General features: G+C 36.5%; 1 protein-coding gene and 1 long non-coding RNA gene across 2 annotated transcripts in view; one reads left to right on the top strand and one right to left on the bottom strand.

The window, feature by feature from the left end:
* Positions 1-23343, top strand: part of LOC111602730 — a 27859-nt gene continuing 4516 nt past the window's right edge. Inside the window, exons 1-2 of the long non-coding RNA XR_002751631.2 lie at positions 1-749; positions 919-1103. This is a non-coding gene — a long non-coding RNA (uncharacterized LOC111602730). The remainder of the gene's footprint in view (positions 750-918; positions 1104-23343) is intronic.
* The window catches only part of LOC111602729 (neuroligin-4, Y-linked), an 80478-nt gene continuing 77553 nt past the window's right edge, over positions 20419-23343 (bottom strand). The window contains exons 10-13 of the mRNA XM_023319976.2: positions 22372-22510; positions 22141-22292; positions 21925-22037; positions 20419-21648 (exon numbers count right to left, since the gene is read on the bottom strand). Coding sequence (XP_023175744.2) covers positions 20516-21648; positions 21925-22037; positions 22141-22292; positions 22372-22510 — 1537 coding nt within the window. The 3' untranslated portion in view covers positions 20419-20515. The remainder of the gene's footprint in view (positions 21649-21924; positions 22038-22140; positions 22293-22371; positions 22511-23343) is intronic.

Here is a 23343-nt window from a genome sequence, read left to right on the forward strand (position 1 = left end):
CATTTTTAATAAAATTTACAGTGGGCGAAGGAATAAAAAAAATTACATAAATTAGGTTGGCGTGGGCGTTAGCCTTCGTGGTGCCCCGTCAATTGGCAAATAATGGACTCGTCTTATTATTAACTGAAACGCCTTTTGATCTCGCAAGGCAAATTACACGCTACAACGCCGCCTTATGCAGCACTGAAACCGGACTTGGCGTTATGCAGCACATGCCATGTAACACTCAACGCTGCCTAAGGGCCGAGGAGGGGATTTAACTGTCGTCTGTGGCGTTTGCAATTCACTTTGATTAAATATGCACACCGCGGACAGAAAGAGAAAGACGGAGGGAGCAAGCAGCTCTAGTGCAGCGCATTAAAATGCCGCAACAATGCGGCAGCAGGGACAGCTGCAAGTGGCTGTCGTTTTGCCGTATCCTTAGACAAGTCAAATAGTGAGAGTTGGACAAGAAAGCGCAAAACAAGTTTGGCGAATTTTCGGCAACTGCAGCGTGTCCTCTGACAGGATATAAAACAATCAGCGCAAGCTAGCGGAAACGGAAGTGTTGCTGCCACACCCCCTCGCCAGCAATTGTGGGCGTAACGAATTGCAGCTGCAGCAGCGACTGAATGCGAGCTCCTTGTGGCTGTTGTGAAATGTAGACCAAATGCTGTCCCGTTCTGCTTCTGGGAGATACCACAGCACAGGACTCACTCGTCTGCCGTTTGACTATTGTCTGTTTTTCAGTTGCCGCCTGCCTGCATCGGGTATATTAATATGGCAAATTGAAATTTCACGCTTTGTTGCCGAGCGTCCTCGGACTGACGTCTAGTTTTTGTACTGCATTTCGCTCGGCTAGTGGCTGCCGTTCATGTGGCTTGCAATTTGATTTATACTCTGTGGCACTTAATTAATTGGCTTTCAAACTATTTTCAGATATTCTTCGGCACAACAAAGCTGACAATTGTAAAGATAAGGATTGGATATGAAGCCAAGGAAACGACTTGCTTTGCTGCTTGTGCAATTGCCAAGGATGAATTGCGCCAAGCTTGCAGAACAATTCGCTAGAGAACTTAGACTTGGAGAAATTCATCTGCTATTCAATCGGATCCACAAAATAAGTATTCAAATTTTTAATTTTATTTTTCATCTTTAATCTTTACATTTGAATTTTACTTAATCATAAACTTGTACTTGACATTTATCTGTTATAAATATTTACATGGAAATTTATGGCTCAAATTGATATTTTCATTAGTCATAATATAGATAAAAATGAAGTTGTATTATATCTATTGAGAATAGTTGGGAAAAAATCATGAAATCTTTTCATGATATCAAAAGCCAAATTATCGCACAATTTCCTAATTAAGCTCTTAGAAACGATGCGTTAGTCGATTAACTAACAACGATTCCCTTATAAACTAACGCGTCATAAAATACACCCATACCTTAACTTTTGATTTTCAAAAAAGTGCTAAAGATGCCAACTTCAAATCGGGAACACTGTGAATCAACTTAGAACTTTGTGTCATTTTTTATATATCTCTATCTTAGCGGGAGATTGCAGTAACTAACTGTTAAATTCTGGAGCTCTGGCTTCAACACTTTGCAAGACATAATTTCTTCCGATTCGACAGGACTTTCAACTATTTGGCAAGTCAAGAGTAACTTGGGAATTTAGTTTTGAGTTAAATGCCAATTTTAGAGAAGGATCTCATTTATAAATATTTTATACAAAATGAGGCTTGGCAAATGCGAAACTATTATCATATTCTTACTGTTTTTTTTTTTGCTACACCTCACCTAGCTCTCACCTATTTCCATTGTCATCGCTGTCCCCGATATGCATGTCAACCGCTTTTAGATTCTACCGTTTTCTTAACAGCAATTGTTAAATTAATTTGATAAAAAAGTTTTGAATAGTTTTTGTTGCTTGGTTTCGAGTGTAATTGAATTAGTCATTAATGCATCACTTATTCCCACATTTAGAGTCCACATTTCTGGGGCTGGGGTGAAGGTGCGGTGTCGTCTTTGGTGGGCGTGCCAAAATGTCAAACACAAAATTGACTGACAAACTTTTACTTTCTGTGGACTTCTGTGAACTGCTATTTTGGTTGGCTTCACTTGGCAGCAAATTTTCTCTCCTCGCTCTGTAGCAGGACTTGCCGCTAGTTGTTCATGATGACAGCTGTCCGGGCTCTTGCTCGTACTGTTGTTGTTTTTGGTGTTGGGCTGGTTGGCAGGTCAGAGCGAAGCGCAAATGCAAGGAAGAAGAAAAACCCAAACAGTTTTGCGGTCTTGCATTTGAGCGTCGTCCTCGTGGTCCCTTGCCGTCTCGTTGGTGGTTATAAATGAAGCAGACAAGCAACACGCCCAACCACAGAAAAGGGGCAGTGGTCTAGGAGGTTCCTGCTTGTGCGAACGGTCATTCGTCGTTCTCGCTGATTCGACATCCTCTGCTCTAGGCTTGTTCAGCACAATGATAAACTGTCTCCTCCGACTGCCACGCCCACGTCGCCCATGCCTCGGCGGTCTTGTGCATTTGAACTGAGTTCATTTTACATTTTATGCTGTCATTAGATGTGTATTCTCAAGTTACTTATATTGATGAGTCCCTGGCGGTCTTTAGCTCGCTCTGAGACTCTTCATTTACATGGCAAGTTCTTTTCACTCGTCCCCGTCTATATTATAGTCCATATATTTGAAGACGTCCCGAGTTATTTAAAATGGTATGTTGCAGACACGTCTCACTTTTCACAGTGTTGCAGTTTTATTGTGGTTCGTCGCAGTTTTTTCTTTTTCACTACTACGCAACTGAGAAATGCGTCGAATTTAACTGGCTGAGCATCATCATTTTAATTCCTGGCTGACTTCTGGAGGACTCTGGCCTGGCCCGCTGATAGATGCCGCAGCACGAAGCTAATCAGTAAAAACTCATTTAATTTCTAGTCCATCAAGTCGCTTTCCATTGGATGCCAATATAATGGATTTTTGAGTCGTACGTTCGATACGTTAGAAAAGGGAATTCCTCACAATTAGTTCAAGTTTCCAATGATCTCAATTTTTACTGATGTAGAGTAGAGTTACGCAGAAGCATGCCTGTTATAAAAGTACATCGAAACAGTTTCCGGGCGGTACGAACTTTACCTAAAAGACTAAAAAGAGAAATCTATATTTTCTTAAGTTTCAGAGCTAGAAACTAAAGCATTCAATAATTGGGTTACTGTTGTTGATGCAACAAAAAAAAAATATTACCCGCCTTGGAATATCGAAAATGCCCTGTAATTTCTACAGTTTTTACCCCAAACAGTTACGTAAGTCTAGGCTCCAATTATATAACGACAAAATTATTACTCCTATCTAAATTTACAAAGAATTATATTTTTGTGCGTGGGTATCGTGAAAAACACACATCTTCCAAAGCATTGTAGGCCGTGAATGATTTTCATATTCAATATTTCATATTTTAACCTGTTGATGTCTACTGTTGTTACAGCTGTAAAATAATCTTGAGTTATTTATAATTCATTTTATATTTTAAGCATTTTATAATATATCACTGTTTAATTGGCGAGTGAATATCTCATTTCATAGTTTCCGTTTCCATTTCAAATTGCCTAATTTTATTTCGCAGTCCACAACTCAACACTGTTTTATTTCAGATTCGTTCCGTTTGATATCATTTTACCCAATAATGAATTGTTCTATTCTATTCTATTGTTATATTTGATTTAATCTAGTTTATTTTCACCTTCTCAGGCATCCACTCCACATCAACACATTGCTGCCATCCATTTACTGACACTTTACATGGGTTATATTGCACTTCGTAAGGACTCTGTCTGCTACGGGGGATACATATCTTGAACCAGTTAATTTCCATAATGCTCTGTGGTCGCATTTTTCTGCTTCAATTAGCTGCATCTTGGAGCCTAACCACACGGGCAACACAACACTAATTAGCAACAACAGCATAATGGGCTTTGGTGTTAGACACTTGCTCGCGTAGTGTCCTGTTACTAGCTGTTTATGTGATTGTTAGTAAGTTTCTCTCTCTCAGTCGCTTCGTATCTCTCTCTCTCTCTCTTTGTCTCTCTGTGATTCGCTCTGCCTTGACTGCTCTGGGTGGTGCCATCATAAATACTGCGTGCCCGCCCAGACATGTTGTCCTGCAGCCCGATGCTAGACGACGTTCTGCTAATTTAAATTTATTGGCATTAAATTTGCTCCTCAGTTTGGCCGCGGCCGCATGCAACGCGCAGCAGTGTGGAGGGGGGAGAGTGACGCTGCGACTGTTGTTGGCTGTGGCTCTGTTGCAAGAATTTATTACATTCGGTTGCATTGACACTGGCAGCTGGAATATATGGCGACCATTTCCCTTTTTCTTTATCCCGCTTCTCGTTTCAGCCAGGGGGCACTGGACATATTCCCCATTTCCAGCGTATTGGATTATGTAAATATACCGGAGCGTGACACCAGTTTCATTTCCATTTCCAGATAAACAAGACTTTCAATTCATTTTATTTTAATTAATCGAAAAAAAAAACCATTTCACTTGGTGGTATTTAGTAGACTTAAGGCTCTCGAGCTATAGCTTAAAATTAAGTTTTAAAGTAATTAAAAATAGTAAAAGTAAAACCTTAATTAACTGTAGTATACGTAGAGATTATTTCTTTTGAAATAAATTGCAATTGTGCGAGAAATGATTGCGGTACATAGTATTCTTGCTAATGGTCCTCTATGCATTCAGGCAGATGACATCAGCCAGAATAATATGCAATGCGATCGATAATTATCGATTTTAAAGTGAATTCGTTGCGTTTCCTTCAATGTATGTAAAACCAATCGTATTAGTTCTTGGTTGAAATTGTTCTGGCTGCTAGCTCTTCTTAATTTTGCCTAAGATGAGATCAGTCAGAATAATTGAGTCCATGGACAAACAAGCAAACGCGATTGGGTTGCGAATTGTTCTTGCTGCCGTCTCATCTTTGATCCATTTGCTTGTTGGATGAGATCAGTCAGAACAATTCATGACTCAATTGACAATCAACAAAATGTATGCAATATATATAAAACGTTTAATATGTATATAAATATATATTTAACTGAGTTTATCAGTACTTTTAATAGATCCATAATCTACATTATAATCTGTGATTTGTTTCATAAGCTAGTTTTCTTTTGAAACTTTCATATTGGTATTTCATTGCCTTTATTATCCTTTTCCAAACCAATGGTTTTATGAAAATGTACGAGAAGGCTTGGCAGAACCCATAAAAGACAGATTCTTGATCGAGCACACAGTAATTTCGTACGCCACGAAAGCTGGAAACATTTTCATTATATATTCCTGTATGCCATTCACAATGCGAGCGTATCATGTTCTTTGATAACAAATCCCACTTTTTATCGATAAAAATCGATATTCTAACATCCTTTTTTAAGCGTAGTTTGAATACAATAGCTGGAAACATTCAATTTACTATGACTTGTGGGACTTGTGCTTTGACACAAAATATAAAAATTCTGTAAATTTTGAATTCTGGATCTTAAATACTTCTCCTTCATTCTCTACAAAAACTCAAATATTCCAGGAAATGTCATCATGATTTGTAAGTTTGAGAGTCCATCTAGCTGAAAAGTTATTCAACAATTCATTTTCCATAGTAAAGCCCAGGCACAGTTGCCGCTTAAGCTACGCAGCAAGCAGAACGCGTGCTTGTATATCATGTGCATGTGTTGTGCTCAGCTCTTATCAGCGCTTACGGTATCTACTAATATCGCCGAGTTATTTGTTTTATCCAACTGTTTCAAATTTGTATTAGTTTTATTTGCTCGCAAATATTTGTAAATTATGCGTTTTGAAACCGCAATTGAACAATGCGTATATGTAATAAGCCATAATTTGCAGCGTGCCAGCAGGCTTTGCATTTTAGTATATCACATGGCCGAAAGCAACCTCATTAACTACAAATTTTGGTTCCAAATACAGGAGTTTTTTCTTTTTCCCTGTTTACAGTTCTATATATTTATGTAATTAAAGTAGCATGTAGGAATTTTGTTGTTAAAATGTGGGCGTTCTGTTTGTTGTTGATGTCGTGCGCCGTTAGTCATGCATGGCTCTTAAAAGTGACCAACAGAGGGCAAAACAGTGGAGGGAAAGAATTTTAATTGAAATTATAATACGCTCATTATGCAAATGGCGCTTTGTTGCTTATTTGGCCGGACGCAGGATAACATAGGACACAAACGAGCCCAAAATATGCAATTTGTTTTATTATTTTTACTCTGCTTTTGTTTATTTAGTGGTAAGCAGTTTTGGCATTAGCTTATCGCTTGCGTGTCTAAAGAAAGAAATTCGAATATGCAAGCACTTATTTATGCTGCTTAGTTTCGCTTTCTCATTAAGTCAAGGATCTGTTAAGTGGACCAATTTGTATGAGAATTGCTTTGTAGAATAGTTAATTTTAATTTATTTTTGCTATTTACAGCCTGTACTTAATATGAATGCACTCGTTTGCATTTGTAGCTATTCACAAATGTCCATAAATAATTTAAGCCGAGCAAATTGTGTGCATCGCATTTGCGCACAAATATGAGCGCAAATGGACTTTTGCCCTGTGTCCTGGTTGGCTGCTGCGCCGCATAGATGAGAGTTGTGTGAGTATAACCATTTAATGGCATTACCTTTAAATATGTAGAGCAAACACGCATCTAAATAATGCATGCTTTTTGTGTTTTTTTAGTGTTTGCAGCAATCGTAGGGTATCGGCATTCGGCTCAGTGGCTTTTTGCATACGCATAAACATTTGGCAATTTTGTATTTATAAAATCATATTGTCTATTGATTGTGCTGAGGCATTGAGTTACAAGCTCAAGCACTACTCAGTGTTGTGCAACGTTTTAAGTATTTAGTGTTGGCCAGCCTTAGCGGTGAACCACATCAATTTTCTTAGTTTGCTTTGAAGCAAGTTGATGGTGGTACACAGTTAAGATTAAAGACCAAAAGCAACGTTTCAGAAAATTTTTGAATAAATATTTTCTTAAATTTTTCCAAATTTTTCGTGTTAACCTTGTGCTTTTGTAAAGTCTTCTGCTATTCCAATGTTTCCTTTTCGAATTACACGACGATTTTGCAAAAACATCGAGTGGAACATCATCGAGTGTGTTGTGAAATCTAGTTCAATTGCTTGCCGTATATCGTCTCATTGAGACTTTGAGTGGTAGTAAAGCATCTAGAAAATTGCCATTCACAGTATCAATGGAACGAATTCACAATTAGCATATAAATTGAAAAGTGATTGATAAAAAAATCAATATGTAATAGTGTTTATATTACATTATTCGTACGTTACACTGAACAGATTTGTGTGTTAATTCTCTGTTCAGTGCGATGTGTGAATTATGTGTGTAAAAAAAGGCAACTAAAAATTCCAAATATTAAATAAACTTGTATATATTTAAATATAAATATAAAAACATTCATAAGATAGCATTACTAAGCTAGGTTTTCCTGTGCCTTGAAGTGATTTTGCAACTTCTATTGTAAGTGTAATCATGTGAGAATCACATAGAGAGGCTCATAGGTCTAAAAATAGCACATATACGAGTCGCTTTGAGTGGCTCGGCAACAAAAATGGCGGCATAATTTAATGAATAGAGTTCGCGCTGTGCACTTTTTGGAGTTGAGCCGTGTCCCTCCGTCCAGGCAAGCGTAGCCAATAAAGCTCGGGACTGCCTGCTCCCAGCTTATGTCCTGGCTGGTTGGCTGGTCGAATGTGCAATGGGCCGTTGTGTAAATATGTGCATATAAATATTTTGCGTGCGATGCATTAAAATTTATGCAAAACAAAAAGGCAAATTGACCTGCGTCAACTGTCGTTCGTATTAATATTGTAAAAGTGCTTTAACTTCGCCTGTTGCAGACAGTTAAATGCATATCGCTTGCAAATTTCAATGCACAACTGTCACCAGATACTGTTTTAATCGAATGCCATAAAAATAAGTGACAGGGTGGCAGAGGGATATACTAATATCGCTTTAACACTCTTCAATAAAAATTAATTGCTATTTTAATGATTCATTTGATGGTTTTTTACTATGGCTAAATGCACTAAGCTAAGCCTCGAAATATTTAACATCTCTGAAACATTTTTTTTTAAATTTGAGTTAATACCATTCAATTGTTTTACAGCAAATTCTTGTTGCATAAATTATGGATTTCATGAAACTTAATATGGCATATTTATTTATATATAATATTTCTATATGTATATATTTATATATATATATATATGTATAAACCTTGAATTGTGTTAAGTGGTATTTTATTTATTTTTTATATCTCCACAACTATTTGAAATATCTGGTGGCATGTGTCTTATTTATTTGTTTTATATATGTACATACGTATAAAAGCGATAAACATGTTTTCAACGCGATTTAAACCGCATTTTCAATAGAAAGTAAATATTACGTATACGCCGCGTCAGCTTAAATTGCATTATGCGCAATAAATAATTGCATTGTTTGCCAAAATAAAAAATATATAACAATAACAACAACTTCAGGTATTATAATTGATTGTTTCATATTAACATTAAGCAAACACAACAAACTATAATTAAAAGGCAAAGATAAACATTGAAATACACGCGCCCAACCCACTTCGAATGCAATTCAATTTGTGTATTCGACTGTAAACGCACTGACAAAAAAACCGATAAAACAAAAAAACAATATATACCTTAATAATCACATGGCATGCACATCAAAATGTTTTCTAAAAACGATTAGAAAAAAATCTGCGTAAATTAACACGGCACAACAAAATTCGGTTTCAGATTAAATGAAGAGCGGAAGATTTAAGTTAGAGTAAGAGAGGATGCAGAGAAAGTATGCGGAAGATGCTGAGTAAAATCAGGGACTCGTATATTTTGAGTATATTTTAAAAAATAAAATATAAAAGACATCTTAAATTTGTCAAGGGGAATAACTGAAAAATTATTTTAAGAATAATAAGGTTTAAGAAAACCTTATTTTTAATGTCAAAATAAATACAATTACTTATTATTCTTATGAAAAATAATTATGAGGTGCACTAATAAGTGCACAGTATTTTTGGATTCTTGTTTGCTAAATTATATCACGTTTTGTTAGCGTGTGTAATGATCCAATGAATAAAAAAAGAGGATTCTAATTTCAATATAAATATTTAATATTTGGAAACACATCGTCAATTTGTAATTTGCATTTTTTTGCCTTTGCGGATTTAAGCGTCGGTTGGTGTTTGCTTTGGTCCGTGCAGTTGATTAAACCCAACAAACGCTTAAATCTACAAATGCCCAGCAGCCAGCCCCGCTTTGAACTGCCAAAATAAATAGTGAACGTCATGTGTGTACTCTCGAGTGTCGGAATAGAGAATCCCTTTATATGGTTATACAATATTTATTGCATCTATAGACTGAGCTTTATTTTTGTATATTAAGCCAGTCTTTGGATGCACTAAATGAAGGTACCTTAGAGCGAAGGGAAGTGCAAATTAATTTAGCAGCCCTATGTGACCGTGTGATATGGTCACGTGATCATTATAATTATTATTGTCATTGGTACTTTTCAGCTCTCTTTGAGCATTATGATTGAAATTAATTTTATAATTCTCATTGGGCAGACGGATGGCAGTGCTTAACAAGACCACCTTGAAGGTTGATGAGGGATAACACCTGGTTTCAAGCTGTGAGCAGTCGAAGAAGAAGAATCTCACTATTATATTTAAAAGCATGAGTATGAATGTTAATATCAGTATTATAACAGTTATAAATTAAATTAGAATTATTGTAATCTTCATCAACTTAAGTATATTATTTTAATTGTTGTCATTAGCAATTTAGCAGGCATTGGCATTAGCATTGTCATTGGCCATTGTCATTTGGACTAAAATTGCAATTATTACCTTAATCATTATAATAATCATCATTCTCAGCATTATAATTGACAATGTTTACCTCTCCGTCATCACAATTTGCTCTATCCAGCTATCATGTAGGAACTTGTTTATTAATTTGTGAACTTTTCCTGAAAATGTTTCAAGATGTGAGATTTATATGGATTTAAAGCAGTGTCAATCTCGGCACGGCAGAAAGGACACACGAAAAAAGCTGCTTGCATGACATTTAGCACGCTTAGTTTGTCCTTTTATTTTATTTTATTTTTATCTTTTTTTGTGCTTCGGCCACTTGAGCCAACTTGCAGCGTACAGGCAAATAAAGCAATTTCGTGCAGTATTTGCTGGGAAAATACTTGAGGGACACGTAGAAACGTGGAGCAGCGGCATGAGCTTAAGGAGTTGCCACGTGGAGGGACTTGATGCAAATAAACCGCAGCAGCAGCAACAGCAGTTGCAGCAGTCCTGGCAAGGACACTTAGGCAGAGACTCAATAGTTTCTAGTTGATCTTCAGTTTGCTAGTAAGGACAACAGCTGGGCACATGGCCAACCTTAGCCTGTGTCTGTAGGCCAAAAGGATGTATGCAAAAGGATTTGACACTTTTTGGTCAGTTGTGCCAGTGGCAAAAGAAATGTAGATTTATATATATAAATATATGTATATATATATATATATATATGCCTTCCCTAAATGTATTTTAGTTGTAGTTCGAGGCTTGTGGGCGTGGCCAGCTTCTGTAAGCAGATAAAAGCAAACAAAGCTCTCGCTGCACTTGCCCAATTTTGCGCCAACTCAAAGGGACTTTTTCCGACAAGCCGCCGCCCGCCTCTTAGACCGTCCGCGTGTTGCTCGTGCGAAAACTTTAAATTGCAAATGCAACACAATTCAGAGCGAACCGAATTCCAAAGCTGAAAGAATTTACATTTACAAGAAAAATTGCTTTGCAATTCTGCGCAAATAATTTGGCTGCATATGACACAACCAACATGCAACAACACGCCCAACACAGCAATTGCAACCAAAATATAAAAAGTAATATATTTCAAGAGAGACCCCCCGCCTTCAAATAAAATATGCAAATATTTCTTGAACAAGCAGAATTTTTGCAATTAAGTTTGCGCAACTTTTGCCATCAGCTAGAGTGCATAAATAACAAACTTTGAACGGAACTACTATAAGCAAAGCATGTTGCATTAACATATATGATCTATAACTTATATATTACAAATATTTTGTATATTATATATATATTAAAAATATATATGTAACTAATAACTAAGTCACTAAATATCTTTTGTATAATAAATAATTTTATATTTATTTTTAACTTTTATATTAGCCAAACCCACTGAGAATGCTTTTTCTTCAGGGTATATTGGTTTATACATACATGCATACATCAATAAATACACATACACTTACACATGCACACACAACTATGATCAGAATCTGGCAGATTTATCCGTCTGTCAGCGTATGGACGCGTCTTCAAGGCCTGATTTACTTAATTATATCTCGCAAGTCTTTGCGGGAAGAGTCTACATTTTTCGTTAATTATTTAATTCACAAAATGTATTAATTATGATTTAATTATTTATTATTTCAAGAATGATTAAGCTTACACTTTATGATTTTTATAATATGTTTTATGTATGTATGAATAGAAACCAGGTATGTTATCTCTGCATGGAGAACTTCCGACTAGATTTGTCTTGTAATAAATATTAAATTGGAACTTTTTATCATCAATAATCCAAATAAACAATAAATTTTATATTGAAGTTATGTAATTAAAAAAGGTCAATTTAAATATTTTTTTACTTAAGCCAATGCAATTATGCTTTCAGGCAATTTAATATATATCCTATATTAACGAAAGCTTATTCTACGTAAAAAAGAATGAAAACATAATTAATGACTTCAAGAAATAACTGAGTAATGTATATTTGATACGTAATTTTAATTTTAATTAACAAATTCATTGTTTTATATAATATATAATATATAATTTATACATATTAAAAACCTATACTCTTTCCTGTTTTATTTTATAATATACTATTTCTATTTTATGTTTTTTTATGCTTAGCTATTTGTTCACTGATTTTGTAAGCTGGTATATTTAAATTCTTATAATACTTGTCTTCTCATCAATTCGTGAATAACTCATTAAGGGAATTGGTGGAGTGCTGGTACTGCTGCTTGCTGCCATTAATTACCAACTCATCCAAAGTAATTCTATGGGAAAATTAGTTTAAGCGGGAGCCACTGCCGTTTCAGAGTCCGTAGTGGTAGTTCTGTCCGCGTCGCAGGCGCTGCAATTATTATGCAATTACAAGGGCTGATGACGCTGACGTCGAGGATAACTACATAAAATGGCGTTACCTAAGCAACCTGCTGCACAAAGTTTTGAGGCGGCAGGTCCTGGCACAGGAAGGCAATTTAGTGGCGGCGGCGCCAACAAAAGAGACAACAAGAGCCACAAAAAAAACATAGAACACAAGGATTGGAACAGCGGCAAATCGTCGGGCGTCGCTTTTGTCTTCTTTACGCGTCGGTTGCGGCTGTGTAATATTTTTCTTTCATTGCCTGCCACATGCCGCTCGCGACTCGTCTCATGCTCACGCTTGGCGCCCCGGAAAAGCTCATAAAACTTTTTCAATTTTACTTTAATTTTGCCGCGCCGCGCTCGCTTTTCTTTCATTTCATTTTTCTTTTTTATCTAGTAACAAAGGCATTTGGCGCGCTCTGTGTAGGCATTTTAGTTGCATGAAAATTCAATTATGTGCATTACCTTACTTTGGCTATATACATATACAGATGCTATATAGTATGGATATATGGCCTGCTGCAAGATTTGGATAGCCATACTTTGGCTAATGACAATAGAATTAGCCGCCTTTGCCACGCACCAAAACTTTTTCCATTAAACCTGCCAATTTGTTCTTAAGTATTTTTATGCTCTTTTTCTAAATAAGAAAAAAGGTATGTGGGTATAGTTAATGGTTTTTACAGTCCGATTTTTATTTTACGACAGACTACTTGAAAAACTATGCTACATAAACTATCGATATACAAATATTTATAAATTAGTAGTTGTTTCCAGGACTTAGTTGTACTTATTCAAACAAAGCTAACATTTAGATTAAATATGTATGAGTGAAATTGTAATATTATTCATGATATGTAATATAATTTTTTGGTGAAGTGATTTGCTTGCTTCAATTGAGCCCTTCGCCAATTAGCCAGTTATTGGCCGTATTAAACAGTGTAACATTGTAGAGTTATCCATACATAGAGACCAGGAAGTTGACAGTTAATAAGTAAGCTATCGATTGATCGACCTATAGTTAATATTAAGATACAGAGTTATATGTTATATGGACCCTTAATTCCTAGCAAGAATCAGGTCTTCCATATTAATATCTGGCAGCACTTAAATTAAATCGAGTCCGTGTGCTAAAACTCTATAATATAATTTGCAACGTTTTTAAGTTTATTTTTGGTTTTTAATCAGAGCAACCCCAAGTATCAGCGGTGCTGGAGCTTCAATGACACAAAGCTATTTGTATTCGGGCACTGATTATAATTTGAACCCGTCCAATACGGTAACCGAATGCAAACAGTTGGCTCAGTGGTCACAGATGCCAAACTTCAAGCGCTGCCAATCTGTGTGGTGCCTGATTATCGAATAGAGCAAGTCGAGGGGCAAGTGCACCTGCCAAAGGAAAGAGTAGGTAACATATTGAGCTGAGGGCATGGGGGTTGGGTTTATGCACAACTTCATCGCATCATAAACATGAATAATTGCGTTGCTTAACGGTCGTTGAAAGCTCAGGAGAACCGAGCTGAGCTGCTGCTGCTGCACAGCAGTCGCCTGATTTCGCATTGCTTGTGGGGTAGATAAGGTAGGATGGGGTAGGGTTTGGGTGGCTTATATTATGGTTGGTACATGAAAAGTAGCTTAACATTAGATAGCACAACATGCGACACTTGTCGGGGCAGTCAAAGCCAATGACAGCAATCGAATGCAGCACCCAGGCTCATCTCAATGACCCAGTCAACAGAATTTCCTATTTTGCGAAATCGACTCACATTCCTGAGAGTTACGAGTGGCTGCCATCCGGTCCTCATTTATAATTCGGTTTTGCTTGCTTGGATTATGGCCATGACCTCAAAACTTTGTATAGCTGTGTAATGCGTTTGCCATGTTCAAATAAATGCGTTCGAGTATTGCTGCCAGTTGTATTTCTGTCAAGGAATAAGCTGACAATATTGATTAAGCTGCCGTCTTCGCCATATGAGAGATAGCAAGAAATACCGGATTTTAATATATTTGACTGCACTTTCCCAAAATTTTATTTGAGTAACTTCTGAAAACTTACAGATAGCTAATTCGATTTAATGTCTTCATAGGAGCTCAACACTGAATAGGGACATTTCACGTCACACAGATATTGTTGAAGTTTTGTTTTTGCACCACTGAAGCGATATTGCATAGTATTCTATATCTCTAATGGGGCTAGTGTATACTTTGTATTTGTGTTTTTTTAAGAAACTAATTTTTCATAATTGTATTTGTGGTCTGCTCTAATTGTGTTGAGAAGGTTAGCTACTTGCTGAGTGTACTACCGAAATATTTCTGGCATTTGATGAATGTAGCTTCTTTCAGTAAAGCCCGTTGGCTTTATTTGAATTTGTGACAATCGCTTAGGAAAGTTTTCAAAAATAAAAGTATTTTTTTTTGTGTTCATTGCTTTAAGAACAAAGTTTCCATACAAATACATTTAACAAGACATATCAGACTTACAAGATTTACTTTAAGTTTAAAATGTTTGTGTGTGGAATTTGGCTTTATATATACGATTTATATACATAAGTTTCTTGTAATGGCAGCCCACAGCCCAGCAAATTGTGGCCGGATCAGAGTTATAAACATGCATCTGTTGTGTGGCAAAAGTATTGCAAAAGTGAGAAGACAATTTGCGAAGTTTGTTTTTGCAAGGGATTCACTTCTATTTTATAATTCTTTTTATTCAGCACCTCAACAGTCAGAGATATTGGTCAACAACTAATAAAACTTTGTGTGGCATTTAGAGAGCGGAGAGCACGAACTCGAAACGTACAACTGACTGACCTGTAGCAAAAAGCGTATATAAATATTTAAAAAGTTGCAAAACGCTGCAACAACAAAACCAAATAATTCTAATAGAAAAAAAAATGTATTGGCAAAAGCGAGCTGGAAAAAAAAATACAAACTAATTGCTGGAAATAAACTTTGTCGTTCAAAGTGGTTTAATGTGTAAAACGGTCATTTTTTTTGTTCCGTTTACGATTCGATGGCAGGAGTTCTATTAAACTTTTTTATACATCTACTTTTTTATGCTGCACCCACTGAAAAGTTGTGCAAATTGTGCGGAATTTTTAAATTTCTGCTACGTTTTTGCAGCATCAAATTTTCTGCGTGTTTTATATTTTTTCCTACTCTGGCTTCAAATTGCATTTCTTCTGTGGAACTGTGCACTCAATTTTGGTTTGGATTATCGCTGATGTGCAATAAAACGAAATGTGCTAAAAAGTTTTTAACTGGACAAAACTCGTTGCAATAGAGTTTAGCTTGATATACTTTTTCTGCATCGTTTTTTTATTTTTGGTAACAACAAAGAAAGTAAGTTTGAGTAGGGTAATTGCCGAATGCCCTTACTAAAATATTCAAGACAAAGGTTGTGATAGTTGGTACATTATAAACAATACTATTAGGTACATTGTAAGTCGTTGCTACATTATAGCCCACAGAAATATTCACATTTTAAGACAACTATTATTGCATTGCACTGCTAGAGGTACTGTGTATAGTTTCATGTAAATGTGGAAATTTATTTGAATAAGATCAGCTTTAAATGCCTTTGTTGAATGATTCATGTCAAGATCATTGGTACATTATAAAGTAAGTATATTATGTTATCCCACAGAAGAATTCACTTTTAAAGATGCGGTATATATAATAATTCGTTCTTAATGTAGCGATTCAATTGAAATTCGAAAAGCGTAACTTCAAATTGCTAATTTGCGTAGAGTAAGTACAAAATGCATATACTAAATGATGCATAGGGATAACAATTAAGAGAAAATCGTCTTATGTTAGAGTAGCAGAAATATTTGCTTTATATTGCGGACAAATTGAATTGCTTCTTGTTGGTAACATGATATGGTTGTTGGTATATTCTGAAATAGAACGAAACAGTGGGTGAATTTTTGTACCATAATTAAACTAACTTGTAACTAAACTAATATTTTAAATTCGCATTCAAATTATTTTTAATAGGATTTTTCATATTGTAAGTGCTTAAACAGATTACTTCAGGTTATACACTAGACCCGGCCAGAATAGGAGGTAACACGTTATTTATTTTGGCTGTGCTTAACTCTCACTCACCTTAAATGAAGTTGTTTGTGTAGCAAATACTTTTATTAGCGTATAAAGCAATTTCCAACAGATTTGGCAACATAAATTACCAACTTTTAGCGTTGAGCGTTACCCAGTCTTTGGCGCCACACCCAGCTAAACTACCCCTGGCACTCCCTCGGCCAGAGAGGCACTGTTGAGTCGTGACCTTTTTGGCAACATTAAAAGTGATAATTTCTATTCACACAGAGCCACTTGCAAGGGCTTTTATTATTTAATTTTCAAGCTTGTGCTAATAAATTAAGCACAGCATGTGGCAGCTTGCCGCCCACTCACAGCATGCCACGCCCATTACGAGCGTGCTCCAGCTTCTTCTCCGGCTGCTCTGCAATAATAGCGAAATACAACACATGCAAAAACTACAAAAATAAAATGCGAAACTTTTGTGAAATCAAAACCCTTCCCCAGTACCCAGCTCGCTGTAGACATTTAAAGGGATTATGTGCCAAGTTCTTTGGCCCAATGCCTGCTGCATGCTTCTTTGACATTTCTCCATGTATGTGTGTGTGCGTACTTTCCTTATTGGATTTATCCCAGCTGCAAATCGCAACTAATAAAAATCACGCAAATCTTAAGCTAAAAAGAAAATGGTTAGAAAGCGGCTAACGACGTTGGCAGCAATTTAGCCAAAATGTTTTTATTCAATTACGCATGTGAATTATGCAAGCTTTACATAGACCATACTTTCAGACTGCCAGCTGTACTCATTCCTCTTGCCACGGCTCAGTTTGGCAATGGCAAACATTTAGAATAGTCTAAGCCACGCCCGCCTTCAATATATATATGTAAATTATATTGTTTCCAGTCCTGTGGTGACTGAAAGTTAGGTTGAGAGGCGACTGTGCCTCTTATTGCTGGCCTCGGGCTCAGACAATGAAATAAGCCATTTAACGAGCAAATGACGGAGTGAATATTTATTTAAGCGGTTTACTGGAAGAACGCTTTTTAACCCTGCTTTTAATTGTTCTTTTTTGAATAATCGAAACAGTTAATTTTATTGGTTTTTCTTATTATATTCACTATTTTTAGTTTTACTTATATGACACCAATTTTTAGCATGTCCTATCAGTACGAGTTAAAACACGAGACTGGTCTATATTTTTACAAATCATAGCCTCACCGGCGTAAGTAGAGTTGCTCTTGCCAGGGCTGTTCCTTAACTTGTCTAGCACCCGATAATAAGTGTTGAATAATACCTTATATTAAGTGTTATAAGCTAACTAAGTGTTATAAGTTAACTTGTATATATACTTTTTTTGTTTTTCCAAATTAAGCAGTTAAGCCGTGCACCATGCACGCTATAAAACAATCTTAGTATGCAATAATAGTGGCATTAGAGATACCCTGCAAACAATAACAACGTATTTTCATATACTTTTAGCTAAACATTCTAAAGCAATTATAAATTAATAACTGAAGTCGACTTCAATGCCTGCTTTGCATAGCAAATTTTCGTATTGAAACTTTAAAAGTTTCTGAGTTGCTTGCGGAGTAGAGTTTGCTTGAGAAGATTCTTTGGTGTCCTTATCAATACAATTAAAGAGCTGCCCTATCAGTTTTTCTTTGTACCAGTGCTTACTACAAGTATATACAACACTTTCCGCACCGATTTTATTGATTACAGGGTATTTTTAAGCAAGCCGTCTGGCATGTATTCACTTATGCTTTGGCGAATTTGCATAATAAATCTATTTTCAATGGTTTCTCTTTTTCTGGTATGTGTATATCGTGTGTGCTATATATGTATGTGTGAGTGTGTGCCCGTCTGTGCAGCTTTTATCTATCGTTCCCTGCCTTTACGTATCAATGGAAGCATTATAAGACTTGGAGTTCTTTTATGTAGTTGCCAGACCATCAGCATATTTGGTTAACAGCTGCATGCGAGTATGTGTATGTGTGTGTGAAGCCATATTTGTTATATAGTAGCACACACATACACATTCATCGCATGCCATTGATCCAGCGCCTTAACTGCTTCTTAAAGTCCTCGTTATAGCCATTTATTTACGCAACCATTTCCAAACTTTGTATTTTTGCGTTGAAAGCAAAATTCTGGACGTCTCTTAAAGCAGTTTTCCCTTAGTGCTTTAAAGGGTATTCCAATAAATTTATAAAAAAAATAATGTCTGGATATTTTTTACATTTTTATAACTTTATTAGTACTCAAATCGTTTTGGTTTCCATCTGAAATGTTCATTTATTTTTATCAAAAACCGTTTGAACAGTTTTTTAACAGTTTTCTTATTTGTTTTAAATTTGTTCTATTTATATTGATGAGACTTTAGTGAACTTTTTCGCAATTTTTCACTCGTACACATTTCTAATGCAATAAATTTGAATTAATTTATGTATTAAATATATCGTTTTGTTTTTTTATTCTGTTCAATTATGCAGCACACTATAAATATGTATATATAATTTGGTATTTATTATTTGGTATTTCTGTTTGGATTGCTATATATATAGGTATATATATATATATGCTAGTTTTACATCATTACAATTAACTATATTTACTATATACGCATACACATAAGCTATGGAGCTATAGAGTTTTACATATTCATTTCATTTACTATATAATTTGTTTTTACTGCCTCTAAATATGTTTGTTTTTCTGTTTTTTTTTTGTGCATTTCTTGTGCTGTTTGTTTTTATATAATTTACAATTATTTTCCGCACACACGCAAATTTAATTGTTGTAATTTTCGCGCTGTTTCGTTTTAATGAGCTGCTCTATAGCGCATTTTCGCAACTCAATTTCATTTTTAATTACATTTTCGACCTTTTCACTATTACTTAAAATTAAAAACTGAACATTTTATATTGTTTATATTTTATACGCGTTATACACTCACTGTCTAATTGAATTTTTAACTATTTGCAGTGTGTTTCTCTTTTTTCTTTTAGTTTTTAATTTGTATTGCTATACCCTGTACTCGCCAGCCAATGTTGATGCAGTCAGCAAGAATGAGAGCTTAAGACTTGAAACTTGTCTACCAGTTTAAATGTACATTTAGTCGATATGAATATTTAAATCCTGGAGTACTTATCATGTGAAACAGAAATCCAATTTATATTTTTGTGAGATTCGAGTACAGGGCATCTGCTATTCGAGCGCTTTCTTACCTCTTAACTGTGGAATTTCGTTTTGTTTTTGTTTTTTTTTTTTTTTTTTTTAATGTTAATAGCTTTATAAATATTTATGTTGTTTAGTTAGTCACATAACAAAGTAGCTGCAGGCTTACAATTAACAATATCCATTTTTTCTCCTCCTTGTCAAACAGTTCTGATTTCATTGAAAGCTTAAAGTTGTTGCAATTGGAATTGGGCTACAAAAATTGTATAGGCGGTTTTTATTTTAAATCCAACTAATTACAAAAAAAAAGAAATAAAAACGAACAGCAATTCTTATATACGAAACCGCAAAACTAATAAAATTTAATGTTGTTTTTTTTTCTCTTTTTGGATTTTGTGTTGTTCATATATTTTTATGCTATTCGAATTTGATTTGTTGTTGGATTAGTTGTTGTTGTTGTACAGCTTAAAAGCTAGGCGTTTATATTATATACACACATACGCAATATGAATTCAGTCTTTGGAAGAATAACATTTATATTGGTTTTATACATACATATATATTTTGAAATATAAAACTTTTTAATATTTTGCGAATTATTTCTGCTTTTTCTGTGTATTAAAAAGAAAACGTAAGTTTTAGTTACATAGTTTTGCCGAACTGTGATTTGGTCCTAGGTGGAACTTTATTTAAATAAAATAAAAAACATTAAGAAAATTCAAACAATAAAATTGTTTAGCTGGATGCTTTGTAAATGACAACAAGTAAACTTAACTTCACTTTTCTTATATATTTATATACAATAAAATTCATATCGAAATGAACTATTTAACATATGCAGCATAACACTCACAGCAGACAGCTAAAGTAAAACAAACTTTGTTAGCGATTGCAACACTAACACAGCAGACACACACAAACACACACACACATACACATCACACACAGACATACACACTCAGCTTGAAATAGTTGTTTGGACTGTGCGCTTAGAGGATCTTTGCTTAAAGATCACATTTGAAACGCACCGTCAATTAATGTCACACACGCAGCTCATCCATCAGCGGATGTTGCTGCTGTTGCTGCTGCTGCTGTTGCGACTGTTGCTGTTGTGCGTGCTGCTGCGTTGTGGTTGCCACAATTACGGGCACTGTGGGTGGTTGGGGCACAGGTATTAGCCCGCCAGCAGTGGTCAGCACGGTGGTCATGCTTTGATTATGATGATTCTGCATATGTTGCTGATGCGTTACTACGTGTTGCTGCTGTGCGGGCGAGTGTTGCTGCTGCTGTTGTTGATGCTGCTGCTGCTGTTGCTGTGCGGCCTGCGTTTGTTTCATGCAGCTTTTTTTGGTCAGAGTACCGCACTGATTGCCCAGCACTTGCAGCGCATGTGGCGGCGGCAACATGCCTCCGCCGCCGCCTACTTGGCCTGCATCCTGCAGCGAGGACTTCATGTGTTTCGGAGGCGGCGGTGCACGATGCGGTATGTCTGCAAATTCCGGTGGCGGCAGCTGATGATGCTGCATGGCATGATGATGCGATAATATGGTAGCCGGATCGCTCTTTGCGTGGATAGTCAGGGTCTCCAGATCGCCGCAGATGTTGTTAGGTATTTGGCCATTCTCCTGGCGCTTCAGTTTCGTTTGGTTGCGCGGCTCACTTAGCCGCGTCTTATCCCGCTGATAGTAGACGCCCGCGAAGATCAGCACATTGAGAATCAGCAGAGAGCAGCCAATTGCAATGGTCACGCTCAGCGCCGTTGAATAAGCCGCAAAGCCGTCGCTATCCTGCGAAGCACTGGCCGCCCCACCAGCCGCATGCTCCGCATCCAGAATATCATCTGGATAGATCTTGCCGCCGCCATAGCGAGTACCATTACGCTGCAGCGAGGACGAAGGTGAACTGAGATTCAGCAGTGAGAAGACCTGGTTCGTGAATATCGTATAGTTGCCCATGGCTGCGGCATTTGCTCCTCTGGATGTATAAGAGGGATTGAGGGGCTTAACCGAGGCATCGTTGGCAATGTTGTTGTCCAGCTCGTCGTCATCGTCGTGCAGCTGATGATGAGCAGCGGGCACGTTGTCCCCGCCCGGCTTGTGCAGATCCGGTATAAGGTTCAGCCAGAAAGACAGGCGATGAGCGCGATAATGATTCTTTAGTTTTGGCTTGGTGTCTGTGGGAGACGAAAAACGGACGTAGGTCGATTGGTCAAACTTATGTAAGTAAAGGTAGTTAGTGACTATTATGTTCTAGCAAATATTATTTTGTTCTTTAAATATTTACAGAACTTTTAAGAACTCTAAACAAAATCTTGTAATTTCTGTAACAGATAATAAAATAGCCCAGCATTGCCCAAAATTCTTTATTAATTTTCACATTTAGAGGGTCAATAGTGCACTTTCAAAGCCCAATAACGTTGTGGTTATTATTTCGCTTTTGCAACACTTACCAAAATTCAAATATTTTTTGTGCACACTCTCGTAGGCCGTCCATTCGATGGTTTTGTAGCGACTGCGTTCCTGCCGGCTGCCATGTTCAGTCTCCATTTGCTCATTGGGATTGCTGTGATGTTTTATGAACGTAAATTGTCGATTGGTTAACAGCAGAACACACACGCGTACACACAGTTGCGGTCAATGGGACCGCACACCCAATCAATACTTACCCAGTGCGCACAAAGTTCGACCAGTAAAACATTACGATTTCCGATAGACTGATTTCGGTTTTAGTATAGTTGCGAGTGAAATGGTTCAAACCACCGACGAGCGGTGCACCAAAGATATAGGGCAAGTCCTCGCCATGAATGCAGCCCTGACGCTGTCAAATTGATGAATCAAAGATACAACATTGAGTTGAATGCATGTGGAGCTGGTTCCAGGTGAACTTTCAAACTCACCTGTGGATAGTCGCCGAAACGTGTCTGATAGTCGAACACATATAGATACGAATTGCGATGATCTGCCGAATGCAAGTCGACAGTTTGTGCCGCAGGAGCCACAACTTGAGCATCACTCAAGGCCTCCAAGGTCTCGTCTCTATGAAGAAAAGAGAAAAGAAGACGAGGGTCATACAATCTGTGAGTGACCGAGACGCAAGTGTTAAAATCAAATAGCAATTTTCCGGCTATTTGCGCTCAAGTGTGCAACTAACAAGCCACGTTGAGTTCCACTTTAGCAGCTCTCCACAAACTGTTTACCTGTCCAGGTGAAACTGTCTCTCTCTCTCTCTCTGCCACCCCTTTTGGCCTCTAAGCAACAGTAAGTGCACTCTTGGCTTGCTAAGCCTATTTGAGAAAATATTCTTTTTGCGTCTGATTTGCTGTCATTTTTCGTTCGCAAGTTTTTCGCATTTTCCTTTTGCATTTTCTTGTGTCGCTTTATGCATTTGAAATGCACTTGCGCAAAATTTGAATAAAACCATTTGCCACATTTGCATACGTATCTCACGCTACCAAGCAAAAAGTCCACCGTTCTGCATATTATTTTTATGTGACAGCATAAAACTATATTTAAAGTCCAAACATTTTTCTTTGTCAGAGCCAGGAATATTGTTGTTATGTTGTTGCGCCTCTTAAAATTCACTCGACCTTGTCCTCAAGTTGCATGAAAAAGAGCATTTTTTGTTTTCTTTAGTAACCACTTCGATGGCCAAATGCTGCCTGAAATGCCACAAAATTGAGTTGTGGATTGTGAATGACTTTCATAAATTTAAGGCAGGTGCTATGTTTAACATATTAATTTATGATCGACAGCTGGCCCAATAACAGTTATACTTCTAAAAGACCTATATATATATATATATATATATATATATATATATATTGGCTATATGTGCAACTGAACCTTCATTTAAATAAAACAAAAAACAG

This window comes from Drosophila hydei, unplaced genomic scaffold, assembly GCF_003285905.1.
Source record: "Drosophila hydei strain 15085-1641.00,03,60 unplaced genomic scaffold, DhydRS2 tig00008147-arrow-arrow-pilon, whole genome shotgun sequence".
Taxonomy (NCBI): Eukaryota; Metazoa; Arthropoda; class Insecta; order Diptera; family Drosophilidae; genus Drosophila; species Drosophila hydei.